At 49.1% G+C, this 27,454-nt stretch overlaps 2 protein-coding genes across 3 annotated transcripts in view; one reads left to right on the forward strand and one right to left on the reverse strand.

Annotated features, from left to right (window-relative positions):
* Positions 1–15,259, forward strand: part of MKS1 (MKS transition zone complex subunit 1) — a 44,621-nt gene extending 29,362 nt beyond the window's left edge. The window contains exons 5-23 of one of the 2 annotated variants that reach the window (XM_008011324.3): positions 1,381–1,434; positions 1,658–2,138; positions 2,563–2,672; positions 4,195–4,322; positions 4,743–4,898; positions 6,150–6,247; positions 6,908–7,036; positions 7,468–7,572; positions 8,247–8,355; positions 8,902–8,958; positions 10,311–10,353; positions 10,609–10,674; positions 12,129–12,199; positions 12,537–12,606; positions 12,709–12,816; positions 13,492–13,625; positions 14,172–14,254; positions 14,340–14,437; positions 14,520–15,259. In XM_008011324.3, coding sequence (XP_008009515.3) covers positions 2,059–2,138; positions 2,563–2,672; positions 4,195–4,322; positions 4,743–4,898; positions 6,150–6,247; positions 6,908–7,036; positions 7,468–7,572; positions 8,247–8,355; positions 8,902–8,958; positions 10,311–10,353; positions 10,609–10,674; positions 12,129–12,199; positions 12,537–12,606; positions 12,709–12,816; positions 13,492–13,625; positions 14,172–14,254; positions 14,340–14,437; positions 14,520–14,611 — 1,737 coding nt within the window. In that variant the 5' untranslated portion in view covers positions 1,381–1,434; positions 1,658–2,058 and the 3' untranslated portion in view covers positions 14,612–15,259. The remainder of the gene's footprint in view (positions 1–1,380; positions 1,435–1,657; positions 2,139–2,562; positions 2,673–4,194; positions 4,323–4,742; positions 4,899–6,149; positions 6,248–6,907; positions 7,037–7,467; positions 7,573–8,246; positions 8,356–8,901; positions 8,959–10,310; positions 10,354–10,608; positions 10,675–12,128; positions 12,200–12,536; positions 12,607–12,708; positions 12,817–13,491; positions 13,626–14,171; positions 14,255–14,339; positions 14,438–14,519) is intronic. The other variant, XM_008011326.3, reaches the window with a different exon arrangement.
* Positions 15,260–15,858: 599 nt separating this feature from the next.
* On the reverse strand, positions 15,859–26,973 carry EPX (eosinophil peroxidase). Its single transcript, XM_008011332.3, has 13 exons — positions 26,800–26,973; positions 26,592–26,685; positions 26,177–26,352; positions 25,892–26,009; positions 25,642–25,771; positions 24,565–24,771; positions 22,605–22,923; positions 20,661–20,821; positions 20,068–20,323; positions 19,469–19,639; positions 17,061–17,298; positions 16,272–16,484; positions 15,859–15,963 (listed from the first exon to the last, which is right to left on the reverse strand). The coding sequence occupies exons 1-12, from the start codon at positions 26,873–26,875 to the stop codon at positions 16,283–16,285; spliced, it is 2,148 nt and encodes a 715-aa protein (XP_008009523.2). The 5' UTR covers positions 26,876–26,973; the 3' UTR covers positions 15,859–15,963; positions 16,272–16,282.
* Positions 26,974–27,454: the final 481 nt, after the last annotated feature.

Below are 27,454 nucleotides of genomic sequence, written 5' to 3' on the forward strand. Positions count from 1 at the left end.
AGGAACAGAAAACCAAACACTGCATGTTTTCATTCATAAGTGGGAGTTGAACAATGAGAACACATGGACACAGGGAGGGGAACAACACACACTGGGGCCTGTCGCAGAGTGGGGGGCAAGGGGAGGGAGAGCATTAGGACAAATAACTAATGCATTCGGGGCTTAAAACCTAGGTGATGGGTTGATAGGTGCAGTAAACCACCATGGCACATGTATACCTATGTAACAAACCTGCACGTTCTATAGATGTATTCTGGAACTTAAAAGTAAGAAGAAAAAAAAAAAAAAAAGACATCCTGACACATGCTACAATATGGATTAGGTATCTAAAGTAGTCAAATTTCATAGAGAGAAAATGTAGAATGGTAGTTGCCAGGGGCTGGAAGAGGGGGATCAGGAGTTACTGTTTAATGGGAACAGAGTTTCAATTTTCAAAAATAAGAAAGGGTGATAGATGGTGATGATGGTTGCAAAACAATGTAAATGTACTTAAGACCAGACCAATAAACTGAATATTTAAACATAAAAGGATCCTGATTCATAGAAATCAGTAAACAAAATATGAAAACTTAGTTTACCTATATAAAAATAATACTAATTATGGTTGCTTACTTGACAAATAACTTATATCTCCATACCATGTGATATAGAAACTATTTTGCATATAATTATGTCAGATTAGCTTTGTTATACATTGGATTTGGTTATAAAATTAAACTAGAATCAAGCTCCACTTTATCAGCTGTTGTGCATGTGGCACAGATTGCCTACTCACAAAAGGAAACATTAGAGAGACCATTTCTTAGGAGCTAGAAAGATGCCTTTTAAAAATCTGTTAAAATTATTATTTTCCAGGTTGGAAATGTGTGCATTTATGGAATAAATTGGTAGGTGAGAGGCCATGAGGCAAAGTGGAAGGTGGTTAGGCTTCAAAACACAGAAGAACTTGGGCTGGAATCCTAGTACTTTTACCACTTCCAAGTTTAACAAGTCCTTTAAACCCTGGCCTTCACGAACTTCACTCTTAAAGTGAATAAAAATACCTTCTTGAGAGGCTTCTACAAGGATTTGGGACGATGAAAACAAAGTGCTGAAGCTGCACTAGATCCTAAATAAATGGTGCTATTTATGGTGAGTTGGTGTTACACAACTAGTGGCTATGGCACCCAGAGCTTCCAATGCCAAATCATCAAACTAGCATGAGATCCTGAGTTCAGGGGACAATTGCTTACTTTGTTGGAGGAGGACCAGATGTGAAAAAGCCTGATAAATGTTGACATTCCCAAGACGCCAGGGCGCCAGACGTGAGGTTACAGCATGTCCTTCCTTTGCTAGTCCAACGAAGCATGACTTGTTAATGTCACTTTTTTGGCTTTTCAGGAAGCCCGTGCAGTATCTAAAGTGGTTTAATGATCCAAAACTAACACACACAAGGTAAGAACTAGTTCAATAATAACATCTTTTCCTTCCTTACTGTTGACTTCCTTGTTTTTTCTTTCTTTGTTCAGTGAATATCAACACAAAGACTAATAAATCTTCTGACATACTTTTTTGTCTTCCAAGAATGTATTTTCTTGTTTGGCTAAGAAAATCACCTTCCTGCCTCCTTTGGGAATAATGGGTGCATTTCTTACAGTTATATCCACCGATTTTTCAGGCCAAAGTTTTCACGCGTTCAGTGGAAGGCAGTGTGGCATGGTGGAAAAGGTAGAGGGCGAAGACTCAGATCACCTGGTCTCCATCATCATTTCTGCATCTGGCTATATGAGGTGGGCTGATGGCTGTGCCAGTTTCCTCATTTGCACCGCACACGAGGTCCCGCTTTGGGTGAGCTTTTCTCGCATACGTGGTAAGCGGTGATTGGCAGGATCCCGGAGCCCTCTTGGGCGTTAGGCTTGGGCTGCACTTGCACTGGGTGGCCTACTGCGACTGTGGCGCCGTGACGAGGACGGCGGGTTGCGCGCGCAGCACCTCCGTCGCCTCCCGATCCAGAGTCTCTGTTGCCAGGAAAACAGAGCGGCGCGCTTTCCGGCGCAGTCGCGGCGCGTCGCAGCTGTCATGGCGGAGACCGTCTGGAGCACTGACACCGGGGAGGCAGTGTATCGCTCCCGGGACCCCGTGCGCAACTTGCGCCTCCGGTAGTCACACCGCCCCAGCCCCGAGGCCCCATGGTTTTATGTCCTTAGATCATTCCAGCCTGAACTCGGTGTTCCGAGGCCCCCACTTCTGCTTAGAATCCCGACCACTTCTTCTCCGGGCTCCCCACTTCTTTCACTATCCGTACCCTCATCCACTCACAGCCTCCAAGAACCCCTTACAGACCCACCCAAGTCCATTCACGTCCTTGTTGCTCCCAGTTTCTCAGAGCCCTGTGTCTCCAGTACACCCTCTCACCCTCACTCTTCCCCCATAGGACCGCGCACCCACCCACCTCCTCTCCGTTGTCTGCACCCAGCACACCTTGGCAACCCCACCTCCTCTGTTTTGTTTCCCCAATCCTTGCTTTGTGTTCATCTCCCGGTTGCGTGTCTGGTAACAAATATTTTGGGCTTTTCTTGACAGGGTTCACCTGCAAAGAATCACATCAAGCAACTTTCTTCATTATCAGCCTGCTGCCGAGCTCTGGAAGGACCTCATAGACTTGGCCACTTTTAGGCCTCAGCCAACTGCCAGTGGGTGTTATGGTGACGATGTGCCATCTACTACTAATTCTGATACTAATCAGAATTGTGGCCAAATGTAGTGAGATAACAAGGACTATACTTCTGATATGTTATAGATTTGCCTGGCAATCTACATTCTATTTGTGGCATTTTTAAAAGACAAAACGTGTCCCAAACTCTAAATACACATATAAACACTTTAAAAAACAATTTTTAAACTGGGGACTGCTTGAAAAATAAACATATAATGTGCATATGAAGATCAACTGTATTCTTGTGGTTTTCCTTATCTGGGAAACCGAAAGAATGAGGAGGAGAGGACAGAGTGGTTGTGTCAGGTCACTAGTCTGTCTGCCTTTATTGTTTCTCTTTCTGTTCAGAGCTGTTCCTGGGCAAGAGTGTGGGCTTGCGGGTGGTGAAACATGTGCCTCTGAAAAAGGCATACTCAGCCAGCCAAGAGTGTATTAGATTAGTTTTGTTTTCTTTGTTTTTGTTTGTGTTTTGTTTTGAGACAGAATCTCATTCTGTTACTCAGGCTGGAGTGCAGTGGTAGGATCATAGCTCACTGTAAACCTTGGTCTCCCAGGCTCAAGCCATCCTCCTGCCTCAGCCTCCCAAGTAGCTGGGACTACAGGCTCACACCATCACACTCAGCTGATTTTTTAAAAGTTTTAGTAGAGAAAAGGTCTTGCTATGTTGTCCAGGCTGGTCTCAAACTCTTGGGCCCAAGTGATCCTTCCACCTTAGCCTCCCAAAATGTTGAGATTACAGGCACGAGTCACTGCGTCCAGCCAGATTTGGTTCTGTTAAAAAATCATGTATTTGCCTTCACTGTCCTCTCCTGACACTTGGCCTCCTAAATTTCAGTGTTTGTGATACTACATATATGGCTTTAGAAACAGTAAAGATAAAAATGCCAGGGTTATTTTCTAGCATATGCAGACAGTTTGGACTGCAGAAGGGCTGGCTATTCAGCTTATATCTAAATTTCAGTTTCTTATATCCAGTTAGATTAGATATTTCCTGGAGGAGGCTGGGCACGGTGGCCCACACTTGTAATCCCAGCACTCTGGGCGGCCAGGGCAGGTGAATCACCTGAAGTCAGGAGTTCAAGATCAGCCTGGCTAACATAGCAAAACCCCATCTCTGCTGAAAATACAAAAATTTGCCAGATTGGTGGCGTGTGCCTGTAATCCCAGCTACTCGGGAAGCTGAGGCAGGAGAATCGTTAAACCCAGGAGACAGAGGTTGCAGTGAGCTGAAACAGTGCCACTGCACTCCAGCCTGGGTAACAGAGTGAGACTCCACCCCCCCCCCACCCCCCCAAAAATTCCTGGAGGGTATTTTCTTTTACTCAAATTAGAGTAGTGATTAAGACTTCTTGGGTTGTAATCTTGGCTTCTACTCATACTAACTCTTATATACAGCCTCTCTAGCATTTCTCTAGGTTGAGTGCTTAATAAATTGCTGAATTCCAGCTGGTTTTTGTGGCAAATATAAGAATAGGAACTCTGGTTATAATCAACCACAGAGCAAGAAGTGGTGCTGATTCGGCTCAAGCATTTGACTCACTCTGTTGTCTTTGGAGGTGGACACCGCCCAGAGGAAGACGAAGAGGAGGAGATTGTGATTGGGTGGCAGGAGAAGCTCTTTAGCCAGGTGAGCCAGTGTCTTTTGTCTGCTCTGTCTGTTCCACCTGGTCTGCCCCCACATGACTGGTGATACATATTGCCAAAGTGATTTCCAGACAGGTTGTAACAGTTTATACTTCGCCCTGTTGTGTTTAAAGGGCAGTGTAACAGGGATTGCCACTACTCAGTTTTATGATTCTGGGTGAGGCACTTTTCATCTCTGGGCTATCTGCCGTCTATAATCGCAGACTTGGATTAGACTATCAGTCTGATTCCTTTTAGGTCTAATGTTCTTGGTTCCCCTGCCATCCATTAGTTTAGTGTTGGTTATGAAAACGTGTCAGGTAGCATCAGCTCTGTAGGACTGATTTGATTAAATAGTTACAGAAGCAAAAGTTTGCTGTATTATAATGATGTACACATCTCTGTTTCCTTATGGTAACCTCAGTTTGAAGTAGATCTGTACCAAAATGAAGCAGCCTGTCAGAGTCCTTTGGATTATCAGTACCGTCAGGAGATCCTGAAGCTGGAGAATTCAGGTGGCAAGAAGAACCGACGAATCTTTACCTACACTGACTCTGATAGATACACCAATTTGGAGGAGGTATTGTTCTTTCCAGGGTCTCATAGCTTCCCTCTTTGCTTCCTCTAGCTTTTTTGCCTCACTGGATTCTTGTGTTATGTCAGAAGCCTAGTAAGGGGAGACAGGTAGCCTGTCTAGGAACCGCTGTGAGCTGCTGCTGCTGGCAGCCAGCCTGCAATAGAATGGGCACAGCCTACAGGTGGTGAGGCTGCTGCTCCCTTCTCTGCCTGCTGGAGGGCCTGGAGGAGCTGCCAGTATCTCTGATTATACGCTTGCAGAGTGCATACTGGGAGAAGTAACCATTGGGCTTGACTTCCTCCATGCATCATGAAAAAAGACAGGTGGTGGAGTCTGGAACAATCTAGGTAAAATTCATCAGGGGATTCGGCCCAAACTCTGAGTATATGGGTTCGAAGAAGAGTTCAGTATAGCTGTGGAAAATGACTTCTGTCCTCAATTTGCCAATGACAAAAATACCCTTGTGACCTTGTTTTGCATTTTCTTCAGTCACTGCATTTCAGTTGCTTCTGTCTCAGTAAGATTTTAAACTCCTCGAGGGTACAGCCTATATTTTTTTATTTTTGTCTATGACTCTGTAGGTCTCTGCAAGGAACAGGTATTCAATAAATGTTTTTGAAAGATTGACATGCTTTCATTAGCAGAGCTGTGGATTGATAACATTAGCTGGTCATGGTGGCATGTACCTGTAGTCCTGGCTACTTGGGAAGCTGAGGTGGGAGGATCACTTGAGCCCAGGAGTTGAAGGTTGCAGTGAGCTATGATAGCAGCACTGCACACTGCAGCCTGGGTGAGACACTGTCTCTTTAAAAAATAATATCAATTAAATTAACTTTGGGTTGTCTGTTTTGGAAAAGCAGATGAAAATGCAGTTAGTGCTCAGTTACCATGTGAGGATTTCCCACAAAATACTTGTATCCCATTTGGCATTTTCTAACCATCTTGTTTAACTTCAACATCTACCAAGCAAACTAACCCAACGTTTTGTTGGTTTGTGCTCAGAGAATGCAGACTGATTTTAATATTAACATAAATAACTAATTTTTAAAATCCAAAGGCACACCACGATGTGGTAGAAATCTTCTTTGGGTTGTTTGGCCACTGCTTCCTCCGTTAGCATGTATAATTATGAGGTGGTGGAACCTGCAGGGTTCAGGTCCTGGATGAGGTTTCAGAAGGCAGACTTCCCTTCAGGTACTTGGCCCCATGTGGCCCTAACCAGATGGCTTACGCAGGGCTACTTGCTTTTCCCAGCACTGTCAGAGAATGACCACTGCAGCCAGCGAGGTGCCTTCATTCTTGGTTGAGCGAATGGCAAACGTCAGGCGGCGCCGGCAGGACAGACGAGGGATGTGAGTGCGGGCATGGGATGGGGGGAAGCTTTTATTTTTTATTTCCTAAAGTTGTGTAGTTTTGCATTTTTATCAGTGGTTATATATAGTATTCAGGTATTACTTTATGATTAATTTAAAAAATAAATATGCTCGGGTGCAATGGCTCACACCTGTAATCCCAGCACTTTGGGAGGCCGAGGCGGGTGGATCACCTGAGGTCGGGAGTTCAAGACCAGCCTGACCAACATGGAGAAACCCCGTCTCTACTAAAAATACAAAATTAGCCAGGCATGGTGGCGCGTGCCTGTAATCCCAGCTACTCAGGAGGCTGAGGCAGGAGAATCGCTTAAACCCAGGAGGCGGAGGTTGCGGTGAGCCGAGATCGCGTCACTGCACTCCAGGCTGGGCAAAAAGAGCAAAACTCCATCTAAAAAAAAAATAAATAAATAAAAATAAATAAAAATATAAAATGTCTTCCTCACTCTTCATGTGGACATTTTTCCAAAGTGCCTCAGAGAGAGGGAAGGGATGTCATTTCTGTTTGTCAAATATTTTGACTCTTAAAAAAACAAAGCAGTTTGTCCACCAACTCAAACTTCCCATTCTGCCATGGCTCTCCACTGGGGTGTGCTCCATTGGGGTGTGCCAGGGAAGTGACCTTTTTGCGGTGTCTCCCAGGGAGGGCGGCATCCTCAAGTCACGCCTTGTCACCTGGGAGCCCTCAGAAGAGTTCGTCAGGAACAACCATGTCATTAACACCCCTCTTCAGACAATGCACATCATGGCAGACCTGGGGCCCTATAAAAAGTGAGTGGCGCTTCTCACTGCCAGCTTAGAGCCTCATCCTTTTCTCCTCTCACCAGCTCTCCCCTTCCTGTTATTATCATCCTGGGTCTCCTCTCACCAGCTCTCCCCTTCCTGTTATTATCATCCTGGGTTATAGGGGAGGGAGGGACTTTTTCTTCGTTTTGTTCTTAGTTGCGAGTGAAACTTCTTGCTGCCAGCTCAGATCCTCATCCTCTTCTCCTCTCACCAGCTATCCCCTTCCTCTTATCATCCTGTATTAAAGAAGAGGGAGGACTTTTTCTTCCTTTTTTTCTTAGTTGTATGTGGAAGAAAGTTTTACCATGACAGCTCTCCCTATAGCCTCTGTTCTCTCCCCTAAAGTGGGCTCAGTATCTCTTCCTCTTTCCCTGGAGGACCATTGACCTCAACCTTGGTGTTTTCCTGATTTCTAGGCTTGGCTATAAGAAGTATGAACACGTCCTGTGTACTCTGAAGGTGGATAGCAATGGTGTGATCACAGTAAAGCCTGATTTCACGGGCCTCAAAGGACCCTACAGGTAAGGAGAGGAAGAAGAGGGTAGTGGAGACTGACATTCCTTCCCTTGGTTGCACTTCTTGTCCCTAGTCAACTAGACTGTCAGAAGGTCCTTCATCTGTTCTAACTTTTACATTCCCAGGCAATGGTTCATATTCTGTTCCAAGTCATGGACCTTAGGAAACCGGGAACTCCTTTCTCAGAAAATGTACAACTGCACCAATTTGAAAGGGATCACTTCAGTGGTACATTTAAGTGACAGTGATTCTCCGTGCTGCTGAATGTAGGACCTGACCAGAACAGAGTGGGGTGAACTCAGCCAGGCTTTTCCTGTGGGCTCACTGTTCCTCATCTCTGTATCTTGGAAATGACAGAAGTGTAAATTAGAAATTATCTGGACCAACCTGTCCATTTTTCAGGTGAAAGAACTGGGTGGCAGGAATGTTGTGCCTTATGGTTTGACTATAACTTCAGGCCAGAAATGGGCCCAGAACCTATACTGTCTGAGTCTAGTCTGGTGCCCTCTCTGCTTTATCCTTTTGTTTCTCTTTCCTGGTCATCAATACAGCCATTTTTATCATCATATACTTCAAGTGAGGTGTATGGCCCCTGATCGCTTATCCCTGGGCTGGGAGCTATCCCCAGGCCCATCTCTCATTATTAGAGTCACTCCTTTCTGTGGCTTTGACCTTACAGGATCGAGACAGAGGGAGAGAAGCAGGAGCTGTGGAAATATACAATCGACAATGTTTCCCCCCTCGCACAGCCAGAGGAGGAGGAGCGGGAACGGCGAGTGTTCAAGGATGTGTGTGCGAGTTCATTCCAAGTATTGAAGGGATGAGCCTCAGTGCCTGGAGCTGAGACTGTTTCTGGACTTGATGTCAGCAGTTGCTTGGGAAAAGCCTTGCCCTTCATAGCCCCTTCTGACTTAGGCAGCATTGCTGACATATCAGAAGTTTTTGATCATATTATAATAATAACAATAACCATTTATTTGAGCATTTACCATGTTCTGTGCTAGTACTTTACATACCTTATTTCCTTTAGTCCTTACAACAACGCTTTGAGGTGAACACTTTTCTTATTACCACCTTGTAAGTGGGAAACCGAGATTGAGGAGCTAAGTAGTCTGCCCAAGGTTACATAGCTTGTAAGCACGAGAGTCAGGATTGTGCCCCAGACCAGCTGACTCTAGGGCCTCTGCTTCACAGTAAAATGGCGGTGGGTCAGGGGCTTATGCCTCCAGCTCTTGGTGATCCTTCCCACTATTGCTTTTCTTCTTCCCGTTCAGAACTGAACTTTGGTCTAGCTTGGGTTGCATCTTGAGTTTTGGTTTGGTTTGTTTCCTCAGCTTTATGGCCGGCACAAGGAGTATCTCAGCAGCCTCGTAGGCACTGACTTTGAGATGGTGAGTAGCTTGGCTTCCTGTAGCACTGTGAGCTGTATTTAGCCGGAGCATTCTGACTGTGGATGAGTTACAGCACTTCTCTTAAAGGCCTCCAAGGTATACTCTACGGTGTGAAAAGGAAGTCAAAGAATAGCACATATAGTCCTTGTTACGTGTTTTGCAACATTACATGTTGATAGAGAACTGTTAATGCCGAGAAAAAGGCCTGAAAGGCTACGCATATGCTGTGGGTGGCTTTTTTGGGGAGGGTGGGATTAGATGTGGTAGATGGGTAGTGGGTGGTGAGAGGGATATATCAGGGATTTTTGCTTTTTATTCCCTAAACTCAGGTAGTTTTGAATTTTTATCAGTGGTAATGTATTTATGTATTACTTCATAATTAATTTAGAAAATAAATATAAGGATGAAAAATGTCTTCTTCACCTTTCATGTGGATATTTTTTCAAAATACCTCATAGAGAGGCAGGGGTGCCATTTCTGTTTGTCACATATTTTGGCTCTTAAAAAATATAGGCCCGATGTGGTGGCTCATGACTATAATCCCAGCACTTTGTGAGACCAAGGTGGGAGGATCACCTGAGGCCAGGAGTTTGAGACCAGCCTGGGCAACATAGTGAGACCACATCCCTACAAAAATAAAAAAAATTAGCAAGGCATGGTGATACATGCCTGTAGTCCCAACTATGCATGATGCTGAGGCAGCAGGATTGCTTGAGCCCAGAAGTTTGAGTTTGCACTGAGCTATGATCACACCACTGCATTCCAGCCTGGACAACAGATCAAGACCCTGTCTGAAAAAAAAAAAGAAAGTGGTTTAGTTCAGCTATTCTGTCGTGCTGTTCTTTGTCTTTTCTCGTTCTAAGTGTTCCATCTCTAGACCTGGAAACAAGGATAGAATTACTGGTCTCCCTCTCTTTCTCTGAAAAATTAACCTTCACTGTTTCCATATTGCATAAGCAACAGATATTCAGTATTTAAAAGTTAGATAAGACAGATGCACAAATAATTAAAAAAGAAAACTCCCTGGTTTCTTGACCTCAGCTGTGTAAAGGGAACTGGGCATTCTGGCTTCCTATTGCACACCACAGGGCAGTTGCTGTTGCTTGGCTAATTTCTCATAGTGCATTGTCCTTACTGCCATTTAAATTATGTACTTTCCCCTTACATTATGTATCTTAGGAATGAAGGAAACAGATCTGTGGAGAAGTGTCAGGGTGGGGAGAAAATGCAGTAGCGACACCCAGGGTCTGACCCCCAGTGTCAGGTTGTCTGCAGATTTGTAGATGGGGCTGGAGGAGAAGTGCCAATTCCCTTCAGGCCTGCTGATCCTTTCCCACTTCTCTTCACCTTAGACTGTCCCAGGTGCCCTCCGGCTCTTTGTAAATGGAGAGGTAGGTAAGTGTCTTGCTAGCATAGATCTCTTGATGCTAAGGCACGTGCCTAGATGTAGCTGTGAATAGTCTCCTCCACCCTGGTAGAGGCCTTGTCTGCTGTACTTGGGAAACTCAGTGGTGAGTCTTTCCTGGAAATGCAGAGGGTTCCTGGCCCTCAAAAGACTTGCTCTCAGGGTGTGTTGGCCCCTCAGGACTGGGTTGGGTGCTAAGGGTGGTAGGATAAAAAGCTAAAATAGCTTCCTGTTTTCTCTCTTAGTTTCAGCCCAAGGCTATGAGTATGACAATCTCTACGTCCACTTCTTTGTGGAATTGCCAACTACTCGTAAGTAATATTCTTAAGTCTCTCCTTTTATACCCATTCAGACAGATGTAGAGGCATTTGGTCAGGCTTCCTTTCCCACTCCTCTGCTGAAACTGTTACTGTTCTTTTCAAGGTTGTAGATCACATCCACTTTGCCAAACCCAGTGGGAACTTTCCTGCTTTCACCTCGCTTGACCTTCCTGAAGCATTTGCCAGAGCCCACTGTGCTGCATGACACACTTCTCTGGCTTCTGGCTCCACATTCTCTCTTCTATCTCACTGGTGGCCCCTCACCTTCCTTGGGTAATGCCTTCTCTTCTGTTGATCTTACACCGTGAGGGTACCCCTGGCTAAGCCAAGGCCTTCTGTTACTCTCTGTCTGCAGTCTTCCTGGGTGACCTCATCCATCCCATGGCTTAAATACCATCGATGTGTCTCAGACTCCCAGGTTTCTGCCTCCAGCCTTAACCTTTCCCCTAGACGCCAGACTCGTATCCAGTTACCTCTTTGTCATTTCTGTCTAACATGATCAAAGAGAACTCTGGATTCCTCCTCTTCCCTCAAACCTCTCCTCCCTGGTATTCCCCATCCTAACAGAATGGCAGTATCTGAGTTGCTGATGCCAAAAACCTAGGGGACATCCTTGATCCCTCACTTTCCCTAGCTCCCTATAGCCAGCCAATCTGTCAACAGTTCCTGTGCGTTCTGTCTTCGAAAGCTGTTGTGAACCTGTCTGTTCTCTCCAGCACCCTACACCAAGCCACCACCATCTCTTGTCTAGGCCAATGCATTCAACTTCTGACTTATCCCCCTGCTTCCTGCCTTGCTCCCATTTGCAGTTCATTTGCCACAGACACCAAAGCCAAGTTGAGTTTTAAAAAATGTAAACAAGTTATGTCCCTTTTGAGCTGAAAACCCCCAAGAGCTTCCCCTCCCACTTAGAATAAAATGTAAACTCAATACCCTGAGTGAGCGTCTGCCTATCTCTTCCGTACAACATTTCAGTCATTCTTCCCAGCCAGGTTCATTCCCCTCTTAGAACCTTTTAAGGGCCATTTCCTTTGTCTGAAACCCTTTCTGCCATATCTTAGCATGGCTGGTTCTTTCTGAGTTTAGGTCTCAGTCTGTGTCGCTTCTGAAAGGCCTTCTCTTACCACCCGGCCTAAATGAGCCTCCCAGTCACTCAGTCCCTTCCCGTTTTGTTTGAATAGAGCACTCATCACTACCCAATAGTCTCTTGTTGGTTTGTTTTTTGTCTCCCTGCTTCCCCCAGAATGTCAGCTCCATGAGAGATGGGGATCTTTTCTATCTAGTTACCAAGATACCCCTAAGATATACTAGCACATAGCAGGCACTCAGTAAATGATAAATGAATGATAGATTGTGTGAATAAATGAATAAAGAAACTTTGTCTTTTTCTGAACGACTTGCTTTCCTCCCAGGTGAGCTTACTATATTTGTTCTTTGGCTTTCAGACTGGTCAAGCCCAGCATTCCAGCAGCTCTCAGGAGTAACACAGACATGCACCACCAAGTCCCTGGGAGTGGTATGGAGAATGAGAGCGGGTATCTGGAAGGGAATGAGATCTGCTCCTGGGATGGCATTTGAGGTTTTGTCAGGCCAAGTGCTGTGCACCCTGGGGAGGATTCTGAGTTGGGTGACTTGTATGTGGGTTCTGCAGGGCTACCTGGCCCGGAGGTCCTCTCTGCCTTTTTGAGCATGGCAGCAGCTTGTCTTTGGATGTCCCTTTGCATCTCAGACTCCTATTTCCCACCTGGGTGATAATTTTTCTTTTTCCCTTGTGAAGATAACCTTGTCATTGGCCACAAGGAGAACAAATTCCAAGGGAGGGCTTGCCCACCCTATGACACTCCTTTTTATAGGACAAGGTGGCTCACTTCTCCTACCCATTCACATTTGAAGCCTTCTTCCTCCATGAGGATGAATCTTCTGGTGAGTAGCTCAGCAGTTGATCCTGGGCCTTGGTTCCCCTCAAGCAGTGCTGTCTTGGTGAAGGCCCGCCTGTGACCTGGCCGCTTCTCTCGTTTCTCCCAGATGCACTCCCGGAGTGGCCTGTGCTCTACTGTGAGGTCCTCTCGCTGGACTTCTGGCAGAGGTACCGTGTGGAAGGCTATGGGGCTGTGGTGCTGCCTGCCACTCCAGGTAACCGCTTGTCCCCGCCCTTCCATGGCTCACATGCCCTAGGCCCTATGAGCAAGACTAACACTCGAATGCTTCTGGTGAGGGGTGGGGATAGCTGGGAATTAGAAGCATTTGGCTTGAAAGAGTTCCTGCTCCTCTGAGGACTTTCTGCCCCACTCCACTAGAGACAATAACGTGGCCTTGGCACTGACTTCCTGACAGTCTTGCCATGTGCTTCATGCTCCTCTGATTGGACTCAGGGTGAGAAGCTGTATGGCAAAATTGGCTCATAGCATGTGTGTATTGAATGAAGCAGCATTCATTTGGGAATAAAAGCATCTGTCTTCTACTGTGTGCCAGGCATTGTGCCATACTTCTCACTTAATTCTCCCAGCCACTCTGTGAGGTGCAGGTGGTATTATTTCCATTTTACTAGATGAGGAGAATGAACTTCAGAGAGGTTAAGAAACTTGTCCTGGGTATGCAGGGAATAACTGGCAGAGCAGAAATTTGAATTTCTCCCTGATTGACTTCCAAACAGGTGCTATGGGTAACCATGATAACCTTCACCAGAGGCCAGGTCATCACCAGACCAGGTGTTTTAGCGAAGTCTAGGCCTGTGTCATTGCTGGGGAGTCAGTGAGGGGCCACATGCCCTTTCTGGACCCGGCCCCAGTCTCCTCTTCCCTTGCGCAGGCTCACACACCCTGACAGTCTCCACATGGAGACCTGTGGAGCTTGGCATGGTGGCTGAGCTGAGGAGGTTTTTCATTGGCGGTTCTCTGGAACTGGAGGACCTCTCCTATGTGCGGATACCAGGATCCTTCAAGGTGACTTTTGTCTTTGGAGCAACTTCATGCTGGGAACTTATGGTCCTGTCCTTCTGTTCTGTAGGAGGTGGGATCTGGGTCAACACCCCTTAGTTGTGCATAGCTTCAATATTAGCCCCTTCCTTTCTATGGCTTAAGCTGAAAGTCATGACCACATTTTGAACCAGGTTCCAATATCTACACTGCTATCATAGGAGGTCTCTAGAAAATAGTATAGTTAGAGATTTCCCTTGGTCCCCATCAGAATAACGGGCTCTTTCTTTCCCCCGTCACTGAAGGCCTCAGTAATCAGATGTGGGAAGGATTCACAGTAAGCATGTAAGACCGCTGCCTCTCAGATGAGGTTGGAATGTTCCCTGGTGTAGTTGGGGGAGCCCAGTAGCCCAGTATTAGCCTTGAGGTAATAGAGTCTGAGTGATGGAATAAGGTTTCCCCAACAGAACTGCGCTTCCTAAGAATGGGAATAAGAACAGGGGCAAGTCCAGCATACTGCGGGGGTGTCTAGAGATGGCGGAAACCTGATGCTCTCCCAATGGCATGCCGCAGGGGGAACGCCTGAGCCGCTTTGGACTCCGCACGGAGACCACAGGCACCGTCACCTTCCGCTTGCACTGTCTGCAGCAGTCCAGGTGAGGGACCTGGCCCTCTGCCTCGGGGCACCTTATCCCTGAGGGGTGGAGAACAGCCGTAACCATGTGGCTGGCTTCCCTGCAGGGCCTTCATGGAATCGAGCTCCCTTCGGAAAAGGATGCGGAGTGTGTTGGACCATCTGGAAGGGTTTAGCCAGCAGAGTTCCATTCACAATGTGCTGGGTATGTCCCCTCCCCAAGCTGGCCACCCCGGGTCAGCATGGGCCTGTTTGGCAGCCAAATACCATATCTCCTTTCCTTACAGAGGCCTTCCGTCGAGCCCGGCGCCGCATGCAGGAGGCCCGGGAAAGCCTCCCGCAGGACCTAGTGAGCCCCTCTGGAACCCTGGTCTCCTAGCTCACAGCAGCCCTGGGCCACAGTGCAAGAGGACAAGATGGGGGATATTTGAGGCCAGTGCTCTCCTGCCTCTTCGTCTGTCTGATTAGAGACCACGCTGGTCTGCTGGGAACCAGAAGAGCTGGGAAATTCCTAGCTGGCCCCTCTGCCTAGCCTTCTGCAGGGTCTTCTCCCTACCCTGTGGAAATAAAGCCAGAGACCCTGTGGCCCCCCCCTTCATGTTTGCAGTCACTGTAAATGGGCATCACAGCAAGGCAGGCTTTTTGGTCTGAAGCTGTTTGGGGTGACCCCATAGTGAGTGTGGCCTTTACTCACTTTTCTGGCTTGTCTCACAGTAGCAGGGGGATGCAGGGATCTGCTGTTCTCCAGCCTTTAAAAATGGAGCCTTCCTTCTTGCAAGACCAAAGAAGGAAGGAAGGTGGGTGGTGAGAGGGGTCTTAAATCCCCAGCCTGTGAGTCTTAGCCTCCTCTTTCCAGGGCAGCCTCATTCTACTCCTTGGGGCTTGCTGAGGTTGAGATATGAGTTATTTCTGAGTAGGTGAAGGTTGAAGGCAGTGCCGAGTCCTTTATTCTAGCTGGTTGGTATCTTTTACTGTGTTCTTTTTGTTTTTTGGGTTTTTTTCCATAAACCCCTTTTATTTTGACTGATGTTCCGTTGGCTGTTTGTCTGCTCAGGTTGCTGGTATGGCTGGGGTGTTCTTCTTAATGTCAGGGCCCCTCCCATGTGTGTCCTTCCCCTTTTCTGCCTTTCCCTACTCCACAGTGTTTCTTTGGGCTCTCCTAATTCAGCCCCCAGGAGAGGCTTAGATGGTTGTGCCAGCGTGCGTGTTAGCAGCACTTCTCTTCAACACCTGGAGCAAAGCATGGAACTGAGGCCACGTCCTCCCTAGCCCAACACAGAAACAGCAGCCCCTGCCCTTAGCAGTGCTTTATTGGTAGAAGCAGAGCATGCTGCCCAGCCTCAGGCTCAGAGGAGGACTGTGGGGTGTCTGGAGGCTAGGACTGAGTGGTCTCTCAGTCACGGTGAGGGAGGGGAGGGAGGGCTGGGAAACAGTAGAAAGTGCTGTAAACCCTCCAGCTGACTTTTCTTGCTTGGGGTGCAAGACCACATAGCTTGGCTCCCAAGCCTTTGCACGTGGCACTGATTCATAACCTAATACCTAAGAGACTCCCACGGCGGGAAGGTCCATTGCTGCTAGGAGTCCCCAGCTCTCACTCCCGGCTGGGGAACCCAGCTCTGAGCTGTAGCCAGCAGAAGCGTCAGCAGGCTGCAGTTGCTCCAGGGGGACAAGGCAGCTTTATGGTCCTCCCCTTCTCCTTGTCTCCAAAAGTTGGAGGCTTGGGATAGACTCCTGTGGAAGTAACAGAACGGATAAGTGAGGAATTTACTGGACATTTAGAAATGGAGCTGTTTTGGGGTATTAGTGACCAAACTGAGGATAGCTGGATGCTCCTAATTTCCTCGCCAAAGTCCTAGGGCCTGGGATTGACTGTCGGTCCAGAAGCTAGTACATTGGGAAGCCACTTGGAAAAAGTACTGTATCCCTCGTGACAAGTTCTGTTTTCTCTGCTTAGAGACCTAAGAGGACTCAGCCGTCCATCCAGGGAAGGATATGAGGGCCTAACCCAGCCCAGGGTGCTGGAGGTGGCCTCCCCTTACCTGCAGAAGCCTCATGTCCCCCGCCAGGCTGACAGGTTCAACCTGGGGATACGGCTGCAGCTCACAAAGCCCCGGGGATAGATGTTGGCTCTGAAGATGTCCCTTGAAACCATGGTGATACCGGTATTGTCACATATAATTCGAGACAAGGAAATTCTGCTCAGGGCCTCGCGCTGTCTTTTGGTGAAAACCCCTCGTTTCTCCCACCAGAACCTACCAGGCAGTCAAGAGATGTGGGTGAAGGTTGGGGAGGAATTACCTTGTAATGAGCACCTGTTGTGTGCCAGGCACTTTACATATATTATTCCATTCAGTTCTCACAAAATTCCTGCAAGATTGGAATCTTAGAAATGAAACAAATTCAGTGGCCAAATAAATTGCCCAGTATTCAGTGCACAGTAATTTAAGTGGCCAGGGCTGGATTTGAACTCAGGCAATACCAACTCCAAATAAGGAGTCAGGTCTTAAATCACAAACTTATTGGAGGGAAACCAGATTTCGCCCTTTCTGCTCATGTTTTCTGGGATCTACCAACCCAGAACAGCGAGGCTGCCAGGCTACCTCCTGGGTTTAAGGTGACTCTGGCTCAGGCAATGTGGGCCTTGCCTGGGTCAGTGTCTCTCTTCCTTTAACCCAGCTTTCCAGAGAAGAGCCTCCTGATTTCAGATCCTGTGAACTTGGAAGAAATGATATTAAAAAGAGCAGTGATCTTCAATGTTTAGTCTTGAAATGCTAGTGTTTTTCCGCTCTGCCTCTGGTGCTAATGTCTTTTATGATAGGGTCACTTACCTGTCTCCGTCTCGGGCTCTTCTGAACTGGTTCTCGAACAGACAAGCCAGAAGAGGCCCCACTCGAGCCCCCGGCAAAAGAGGCTCAGCGATGGCCCCAATCCAGATGTCAATGTTGTCAGGTGTTCCATACAGATTCAGGAACTTCCTTGCCAAGTCCTGGTTTTTCAGCACCTGGCTAAGCTGTGCCAAATTCCGGGGCTGGGAGAGCCCACAGAAGCGCCTCCAAGCATTGTACCCTGCAGGGGAACGGGGAGAAGCAGCTTCAGTCTTGCTGACCTCCCATTAGCTTCTGCTTCTCTCCACCAGTCCTCTGGGAGGAAGCTGTGGCCAGTCAATATTGGGCAGACCCAGAAGATCCTGCTGGCAGAAGAGGCCCTAAACCTTCCAAAGACCAGGTTTCTGTCCTCTGATTGAAAATGTGAGTGGACAACCATGCTCAGTGTGCATCAGACTAAGGAGTGTGTCCTAACCTAAAAAGCTGTTTTAACCCAAAACACATAACCACAAATCCGACACTTAATGATACTATTACTGGGCTCGAGTGCATTCATTAGACACAAGTAAGACGGTACCCAGAACATAAAAGACTCTCCATCAGGATTGTAGAATGAATGAATGAGTGAATAAATGAATGAACAAACCAACAAGTGGAGAGCGTGGATAAAATTCATCTACTCAGAAAAGGATGGCACACTATGATTCCTTTGATATGAGAGGTCCTGCATAGGCCAATATAGAGACACAAAGTAAATTAAGAGGTGATTGGGGCTGGGGTCGGGATGGGGATTGACTGTTCTTACAAGGTTTCTTTGGGGAGTGGTGGAAATGATGTGATATTAGATCATGGTGATGGCTGCATAACTCTAAATACACTAAAATCATTGAATTGTCCATTTCATATGGATGAATTTTATGGTATATCTCAATAAAGCAGTTTTTAAAAAGTTTTCAGAAACTTCCAAAGACCAGCCGTACCAATTTGTCAGCCATCAGGATCCCACACAGGACCAAGCCACATCATAAGATGTGACAATCAAGGTAGGAGATAGCTTGGCCATGTCCCAAAGGGACACCAGCCCAACATCATCCATTGAACCACAACTCACACACACCATCCCCCAGCGGAACACATGAAAACCACATAGGGTTTTACCATACTGAGCACTGTTGGGTGAATATCTCAGGACCCTCACAGCACCTTTGTGAGGTACTTTTATGGCATGCTAACTATATCTACTATGTTTACTAAAGTTGAGCAACCATGGACTTCAGGGTCACTTTACTGTTCAGTGGAGCTCAAACCAGGTTGTCCAGTTCCCAGTTTGATGTTGGACTTGGGAAGGGATTAGAGGAGATTGTAAGAGCTAGTGTCAGGATAATATTTCTGGAGGGCACAGCTATTGCGGGGAGCAGAAACTCACAGTGTGGAAACTTGGGTGGCTAGCGATCTCAGCTCTCCAGCAGGGAGCGCCCACAGCTCCTTAGCTGCCAAGAGCACCCAAGTTTAAGGAAGGAAAGAAGCTCAGGTTTCTCCAGTGCCTGCTGTGCTCTACCAGGTGCCGTGTGAAGTGGGGTGGGCAGTAGGAGGTGCCACCACTGCTTCACACATGGGCACATGGGCCTTCAGGTTCTTTCTAGACAGGGAGGTAGGAGGTGGGAAGGAGAGAGGAGCAAGGCAGCGGCCAAAGCCTTCCCCTACTGGGGTTGAACAGGGGGAAGAAAGGAGAAATTGTAAATTTAAATTCAGATTTTACTACTTCTTATTTATGTGACCTTGGGCAAGTTACTAGCTGTCTCTGAACATAGTTCCTCATCTATAAAATGACTGTAATCATTGCTTCTCAAGGTGATTGGGAAAACAAATTAATGTACATGAAAGTGACTAACAAAGTGCCTACGTTTTCTTCTTTCCTGGGATAAAGTCATTTGTGCCCTCACCAAACAGTCACTGCAGACTTAGTTTTATTCCACCTATTCCCTGCCTCTAAGACTCTTTGCCTTTCTCCACTTAGAGCAAGGAACGTTTCTGTAGCTCCGAAATTTTAGCCTTCCTCCTTGGAACTTGCCAGAGTGTTGGGAATGGAGCAGTTCTTCCCTGCCTTTGAAGCCTATTGCGTTTTTTTCTACTTGGAAAGTTCAAGCCTCCCTTTTTCAGCTCCTGGGCCTAAGTCCTGGTCCTGAGGTGGACCTAAAGCTGGAGCCCCTACAGTGGATGGGGAACCATGGCAGGACAACACTTGGTGTTCCAGGGGTGCTTTGGGAAATCAACCTTGGCCTTGCATGGCTTTGCACCCCTGTACATCCTGTAGATAGTCCCAGTCAGAAGGGAGGTACTAGGGTCTTCCCAGACCCCTTGAGCAGCCTGGCCTGCGCAAAGCTGGGAGAAGAGGCGGACAGCGCCCTCACCTGGAAGGCCATGGTCCCGGCTTCGTTGCATGTTGAGAGCTGCCAGGTCCAACCCGATCCTCCTCACTTGCCGAAATAGCCGGTCCCGGAGCTCATCCACTAACATGGCATCCTGACGGTTCAGCTTGGCGGGGGTGGCCATGAGTCCCCGGAGGATGGGGTCGATGCCACCTGGTGGCAGGGAATGTGAGCAGCACAGATTGGACCAGCCTCTGGGAAGCTACTTGGGTTATCACATGATGCCAAACTAGCCCGGAGCTGGACAAGCCAGCTGGGTATGTTCAGTAATGTTTGTCAGGAAACAGAGCTCTGCAGAGGCAGGAAGCAGCTGGAGCTGGGAGATACTTCTTGAGTGGAAGGTGAGCTCCCCATCAATCTGACATTAGCCTCCACCCCTTTAAAAAATCCTCTCATTCCACAGAGGATGGGAGGCCTGTGACTGAGGGTCTTGCTGGCACCTGCCTTGTTTCCACTGTCCTGGGGAGATTTTAGCAGTGGCCTCTGCAGCAGCCTGGCTTCCTGGCAGTCAGCTTGTCCCACCTAGGGGAGGGCATGCTCCCCACCCTTCCCCCCATTTGCCCCCTGGAAAACCTGGTCACCTTCATACACGATCCGCCAGCCGGCAAAGAAGGCAGAGCTAAGTGGGACGTGCGAGTTGGGTGCAGAGGCCCGGTACTGTCTGTCCAAGCGGAACATGAAGGGCTGGAGCATGGTGTGGCCAAAGCGGAAGGCCAGGGTGAAGACATTGGCCACTCGTGGGTCCACATTGGAGCAGTACCCCCTGTAGGGTCCCAGGGTTCTCCTGGCCCGGGCCTTGCCCAGAACCAGGGGCAGAAAGTCTCGGTAGGTGATGATCTGGAAGAGAAGACAGGAGGAACATTCCCTAGAGGCCACTCACCCACACCCTTGCCTTTTCAAAGGGTGGCTCAGACATATTCTTTATTGTCATCATGTCAAATGTGACAATATTAATTTCCTATTAGTGGGTGGAGATACAAAGCCCAGAGAGGGTGAGTGACACAGACAGGGTCACACAGAGTTAGAGGCAGAATCGGGGGAAGAGGACAGATCCAGGCGCACCGCCAGTCACCCAGACCCAGCTGGTTTTAGGCACATCCCCAAGGATGTGTTAAGGACTGCTTCTCATGCCAAGCTTGTCATCTGGGGGATGCTGGGATGCAGAGCTCCTTACCTGGACCATGGCCCCCATGATCTTCCGAGCCTCATTGTACAGCTTGTCTCCAGTCCACCGGGGATTCAGGCGTCTCAGCTCGGTGGCCAGCCGGTTGTGCTCTCGCATAAAGAGAGTGTGCATGGCTGCCAGCTTGGGGGTTTCCGTTGATCGGGTGTCACCTTGAAAACCCCAAGCTCAGATTTACTGCAGCCTTTCCCAGAGCAATGTCTTTCTACTAAGGCAGACCCAGGGCTGGGGACTGGAGAGACGGGGTGGGCCACACTCCTGGCCCTCACTGGACCTCCATCTCTTCAGCTGTGCTGAGGCTCCTCATCGCCACTCTGCTCCCTAACACAACAGGTCAGGAGCAGAAGGACCAGGGGTTCCTAGGAGGCTTGGGTTAGGTGGGAAAGCACAGGGCAGCTGCTAGACTCAGGCAAGGGCTTCTTTGCCTAAGGATTCTACTCGGACAACCAGATCCATAGCCCGGACCAGCTATGGGCAAGGGCACCTTGACTTTGGGACTGCGAGCCCACCTGTCCATGAGCTGCCTCTGCCTACATGTTCTCTGCCAAGGGCTGGTGTACCTTTTTCCATCTTTGGGCTTCATATAATACTGCTCTTCCCCGTGAGCCGGAGGGAAAGAGGAAGAGAGGGAGGGTTGGGCAGAGACTGTTCTTAGGAACAGACCTTCTACTACAGGCAGGGAAGGAAAGTTAATTCCATCATTTGCTTGCTTTTAACTAAACTCTTTTGCACAAGGTCTTAGTTCAGTAGACCTCTCCTGAAGGCACACGCTGTTCTTCTCAGGACACACAAATATACAATCCTTCAAAAGAGGGGCTGGGGCCGACTGCCTGTGAGGAAAACAGTGGAATAGAGTGGACTGGGCAGAGACCTGGAAACAATACCGACTGTGTTCTCAAGTGGACTCTGCCATTTGAAACTAACTGTGTGCTCTTGGGCACATGATTCACCTTCCCTGAGTCTCAGTTTCTTATCGTAAAATAAGACCAATAATATTTCCCTCCTTTCAGGGCTGTTGCAAGGTTTAGAGATGGCACGTTTAAATATCTTAATAAGGTTGGGTGCGGTGGCTCACGCCTGTAATCCCAACACTTTGGGAGGCCAAGGCAGGTCAATTACCTGAGGTCAGGAGTTCGAGACCAGCCTGGCCAACATGGTGAAACCCTATCTCTACTAAAAATACAAAAATTAGCCAGATGTGGTGGCAGGCGCCTGTAATCCCAGCTACTCGGGAGGCTGAGGCAGGGGAATCACTTGAACCCAGGAGGTGGAGGTTGCAGTGAGCTGAGGTCGCACCACTGCACTCCAGCCTGGGCGACAGAGTGAGACTCAGTCTTAAAAAATAATAATAAAATAAATAAATATCTCAATGAGAAATGACTACCATTATTTTTGTAACCATGTACACGGGGCAAAAGACCCTGAGGAGAGCTCAAATTATGCTTCCAGAAGAAGATATTAACTGTCTAGCAACAGGTGGGGACAGGGAGGAACTAAGGAAATTTATCCCAGAGAAGAGGAAAAACATGGAGATGGAAGTAACAGCTACTTTGAGGTATTCCTGTGTGAAAGAGAGACAGGGTCTTTTCTGAGGTTCCAGAAGCATGATTAAGGGGAATAGGTGAATATTTGATCAAAATAAGGAGACCTTTCTAACAGTCGGAGCTGCCTGTGGCTGAGCTGGGGCACCATATAGGTGGTGAGAGCCTTCTCACCAGAGATGGTTAAGCAGTTATCTCTGGGCACACACAGGGAGCTTGGAAAGGGACTCCAGCGTTCTGATTCTGTGATGACTGTGCACAGATCTATGCCTATTGTGTGCCTAATACTGAGGTCCCAAACCATGTACCTTCACCACATCCCACCATGACTTCCCAATCGGGACCCCAGGGATGGCTGTTTCCTGGGAAGACACCACCTTCCTCCCAGTCTGACCTGCCAGGAAGCAGGGGATGCGCGCCGAGCGGTTGGTGAGGAGACAGGGGTCGTCACGCAGGTTGTCGAAGGGCAGCAGGGCCCGGCCGTTGTCTTGGAAGCGCTGGTTGACGGCCAGTAGCCCCAGATAGTTGGTCCGGTTGCGGAGCCGCAGCGAGAGGGAGACCTCACTGCCATACACCATGCTGGCGTCCACGAAGGAGGTGAGCGCGTTGATCTGGTTGCGGACTCTGTTTTTGTTTTGGGGGCATGAGGGTGCCGAGCGGAAGAAGGGGATGCAGTCACGCTGGTTCGTGATGCGGGGGTCATTGGGTGGTATCTGAGATGGAAGAGAAGCCAGTGACATGGGGCGCCTTCAATAGTAGACTCACTTCTCTCCCTCATGTCCCACCTCTCTCAAAACCTTGCTTAAAACTCCCTCCAGGAGGCCCTCCTTGACTCACCCAGGCTCATGCTGCTCATCCCTTCAGTCTGAGTGTCCTTAGCATTTTGTTTCATAGAGTCTCAAAAGGTTAGGAATGAATGAGGCTTTGGAAACAATCTCGATCCTCATTTTACAGCAAGGAAAACAGCCTCAGAGAAGGGAAGTGACAACTAGTTTGCAGGAAAGGTGGGATTAGAACTTAGTTCTCTTGACTCTTAGGCTTGAGCTTCTTTAATTCTGTTCAGTTTGACAGACCTTTTCTAAGCCCCTTTCTTGCTTGGTGCTTTGGAGACTATGAAGGTCAAAAAACACAGGACAGGTTGCAGGAAGCTGGCAGTTCAGTGGAAAAAGACACACACATGGAGTTAAGAAACTAGGTTGAAGTGGCATCTGCTGTGCTTGATAGAAAAGCCATATGTGGGCCGGGCGTGGTGGCTCACGCCTGAAATCCTAGCACTTTGGGAGGCCGAGGCAGGTGGATTACATGAGGCCAGAAGTTTGAGATCAGCCTTGTCAACGTGTGAAACCCCATCTCTACTAAAAATACAAAAATTAACCAGACATGGTGGCGCGTGCCTGTAATCCCAGCTACTCAGTAGGCTGAGGCATGAGAATTGCTTGAACCCAGGAGGCAGAGGTTTCAGTGAGCTGAGATTGCACCTCTGAACTCCAGTCTGGACAACAGAGCGAGACTCTGTCTCAGAATAATAGTAATAGAAGAAAGAAGAAAAGAAAAAGAAAGAAAGAAAGAAAGGAAGGAAGGAAGGAAGGAAGGAAAGGAAGAAAGCAAGAAAGAAGAGAAAGAAGAGAAAGAGGAGAGGGGAGGGGAGGCCATGTGTTAAAAGTATAAAAGGAAGATCTGAGAAGGCTCCCCAGAGGAGGTGCCCCTAAGCCAGGGATTGAGGAATAGATAAGATTGCTACAGGGAGAGGCCATCCAGAGGCCCTCACATGTCATCCCTCATGAATGTGGCCCCACCTATTAAGGGTGACTGTGTGTGTACGTGTGTGTATGTGAGAGTGTGTGTGCATGTGTGTCAACCCTATGTCCCTAGCAGAGACTCTGCTCCTTGGATTCTATCTTTTCTTTCCTAGCACCCCACGCTGTCCTTGCCTTCTAGCCTGAAGGTTAGGACCCTACTCACAGTCCAAGCCCAAGAAGTTGGCAAGAGCTGCAGGGCCCTTAGACCACTCTGGGAAGGAGAGAAGGGCAAGAGCTAAGAGGCCCTTAGGTTGCCAAAAGCAGGGGCCCAGAGGCTTCCCCTGTTGGATTCAGACCCATGGGTCAAGACCTATCTCGAGGGCTTCCCACCCCATGAAGCCTGACCTGAGCCTCCTGGAAGATTGCCCTACCCCCACCTCTCAAACACACACGGTGCGGGCTCTCTGCTCAGCTGTGTTTCTTGTGTCTCTGTCTCATACCCCAGCTCCACAGGCAGCTGCTTAAGGATGGTGCTTCAGTCTTCCAGATCCCCATCCCCAGCACCTTGCCTTTGGGGGAGGCCACACAGGGGCGTGGGGGATTGGCTGAGGGTACCTTGATGGGAAAGCAGGGGGGCAGCTGGGCACAGGTCTTCTCACAGTCGACACCCTCAGTGAAGGCTACTCTGGCCGGGGACTCCGGGGAGAAGTCCAGGTCATGGTCAATGAACTGGCCCCACTGCATGAACATGAGGGCCCGGCCACGGTCGGAGGTCAGTCTCTCGCTGGGGAATCGCACAATCTGGTTGGAGACAGCCCGGACCTGGGGGGGAAATAACGTCAGCACAGGACATGGGCTCCCTGACCCCACAAGGTATTAGAGCCAACCCAGGACTCAGGGAGCAGCAGCTGCCCTGCTGGAATTGACAGCCTCCCCTCTCTGCCCTCCATGCCCCCTTTGTCCCTGGAGATGTAGCCACCTCCTGCTCTGATTCCTAGAAGGATGGTTTCTGGCTGGGTTCCTGAGGATTCTGGTGGTAAAGAGAAGGAGAGGGCCCAGGTTGACTGGCTCAGACCTCACCAGCTCTTCCAGAGGGGAAGGCAGATCAAATAGATAGATCAATTTATGGACTGATAGCTACCCAGACGATAGCACTGACTCACAGGTGCACGGGCTGGTTGCCAGGTGATGGATAATGCATGTAGGGAGTACTGAGTCAGTGGATGGAAGGATGGATAGAAGAAAATTAATTAATAGATGTTGATAGATGGGTAGATGATAGACCGCTATATTGATATATCAATAAAAAACTGATGACTTGATAAATGTGAAACAGATCAATAGATAAAGTCAGATTAAGGTATAGAGCTGTTTATATTTAGCAAGACTTGACACTAATTTTCTCAGAAAAAACTCTACAACACCGTAATGGTTAGCATGAATAGAACACGTCCTATATAGCTATTTATACCAAGGACTTCCATATTCACACAATATTCTACGAGGTAGGTTTTAGGGCCATTTCACAGATGAGGACACTAAGCCTCAGAAAGCTGTATTATTTGCCACAAGTCACTGCGCTGGTCAGTGGAAGGGCCTGGGTTCAAGCCCTGCCTGGCTGACTCTGGGCTGTGTTTTACTCCCCGAATTTAAGAGATCAAGGAACCTCCCACGCCCTCAGCCCCAACTCACAAGAGGGAGGAGGAAGCCGTTGCGCCTCCTGCCGGGGGTCCAGCCAAAGGGGAGCGACAGCCCATCCTCATACTCGGCGGGCAGCCAGCGAGCCAGAGCCTGGTTGGAGGCCCCTAGCCAGGGTCTCCTCCTGCAGCCGTGGGTGGGGTAGGTCAGCAGTGGGCAGAGCCTGGAGATGGCTCAGCATGGAGGGAGAGGGTGGGTGCAGGAAGGGAGGGGTCCCCAAGCAGGGGCAGCCCCCCGCACATACTTGTTGTTGCATCGTCCAGTGATGGTGCGGTACTTGTTGCTGCAGCGCTCGGCCTGGTCCTGGAGAGCACAGCCACTGGCCTGGGACAGCAGCCGCAGCTGTGGTTCTGTTAGCACATCTGTGGGAAGGCAGGTGGGCAGGCCTGAGTTGGCCTGCTCTGTACCTCCCATCCCTTTACCCTCTCTCCTCCCCGCACCCCAAGCCTGTGCACCCTGCCTCCCTCTCCTGGCTTCCTTCTACTCCAGGCCACGGCAGGCCCAGGGGGCTCAGTGGGGATCAGAGTACCAGTGACATTGAAGGGTCCGGACCGCTGGGGTTGTAACTTCTCTTCAAGCAGCCCCAAGGCCACATGCATATAATCTGCGGCCCGAACAACTGTTCTGGTGGCTGCTACCGGTTGCTTGAAGTAGGACAGGAGGTCCATGGGGCTGGCTGAGCCGCTGCGAAGCCGCTGCTTGATGCTGCCCAGGAGAGGAGAAGTGAGGGCTGGAGAGAGGGTGCAGACCCACCCAGCAGAGGCCCAGTCCTGGGGGACAGTCAGGACAGGGCAAGCGGACAGAAGGATGGATGGAAGGGAGGCTCTACCAACAGGAGAGGTTCATGGGGTCCAGAGGTGGGTGATGGGTGAGAGGACCTTGGCTGGGGCCCATGCCCCTCACTGATCCTCCCAGGCCCATGCAGCCCCCAGACCCAAGTCCACCTCTTCTGGGTCCAATTGTAGGCAGCATCCACCCGCAGCTTGGCCTCTGCTATGCAGTCGCGCAGGACCGAGGTCTCCACTGCCCCAAGAGAGTCTGTTCAAAGAGATGGGGACTCAGGGTTCAGCGAGCCACAAGACCTCCATCAAATCCCAAGTGCTTCCCCTTCCATTTCCCTTCCCTCCTCCTTGGCTGTCTAGGGGCTATTACCTGTGTCAGTGCCCTCACAGGGCTGGGCAAGGATGAGTGTGGCCAGGACTCCTGCCAAGGCTGGAAGCAGATGCATGTCTGCAGTGAGGCTTCACCAGCCGGGATGTGAGTGACATTCACAACCTGCGAGGGAGGGTCCCCTGCTCCCCTCTCACTGTGAGGACCCCCAGCTGACCTCTCACCTCCTCCTGCTCTTCTCTGGACGTAGCTTGGAAGGGACTTTTATAGCCCATTCTAGGGCGGGGGAGGGCAGCTCTGGGCCTCAGAAACCCAGCCTCTTGGGTGGAGTTCTGGAACTTCCCTCTGGTTTTCAGGGGAGTTTTGAGACTGAAACCACCCCCTGCCAGCCTGGGGACATTCTTCTTGCCTACCCTTCACTCCGTCCCTACCCTCTACTGCCAAGCCCACTGATGCACTTCTCCCAGGGCCCGGAGCAGCGCCTGGGACACAGGTGTTGCTCAATGGATATTTGTTGGCTGACAGGAGCGGTGCACCTCAGTCACCACCGCCTGGCTGCATGGCCTTGGGCAAGCCACTTTCCCTCTCCAGGCCTCAGTTTTCACATCCCTAGAATGAGAGCTGGGCCAGATCATTGGCAAGGTGCCTCTCCTCCCACAGCAGGGCAGAAACTGAATCTGCCTTGCTGTTATACACA

This window comes from Chlorocebus sabaeus, chromosome 16 (genome assembly GCF_047675955.1).
Source record: "Chlorocebus sabaeus isolate Y175 chromosome 16, mChlSab1.0.hap1, whole genome shotgun sequence".
Taxonomy (NCBI): Eukaryota; Metazoa; Chordata; class Mammalia; order Primates; family Cercopithecidae; genus Chlorocebus; species Chlorocebus sabaeus.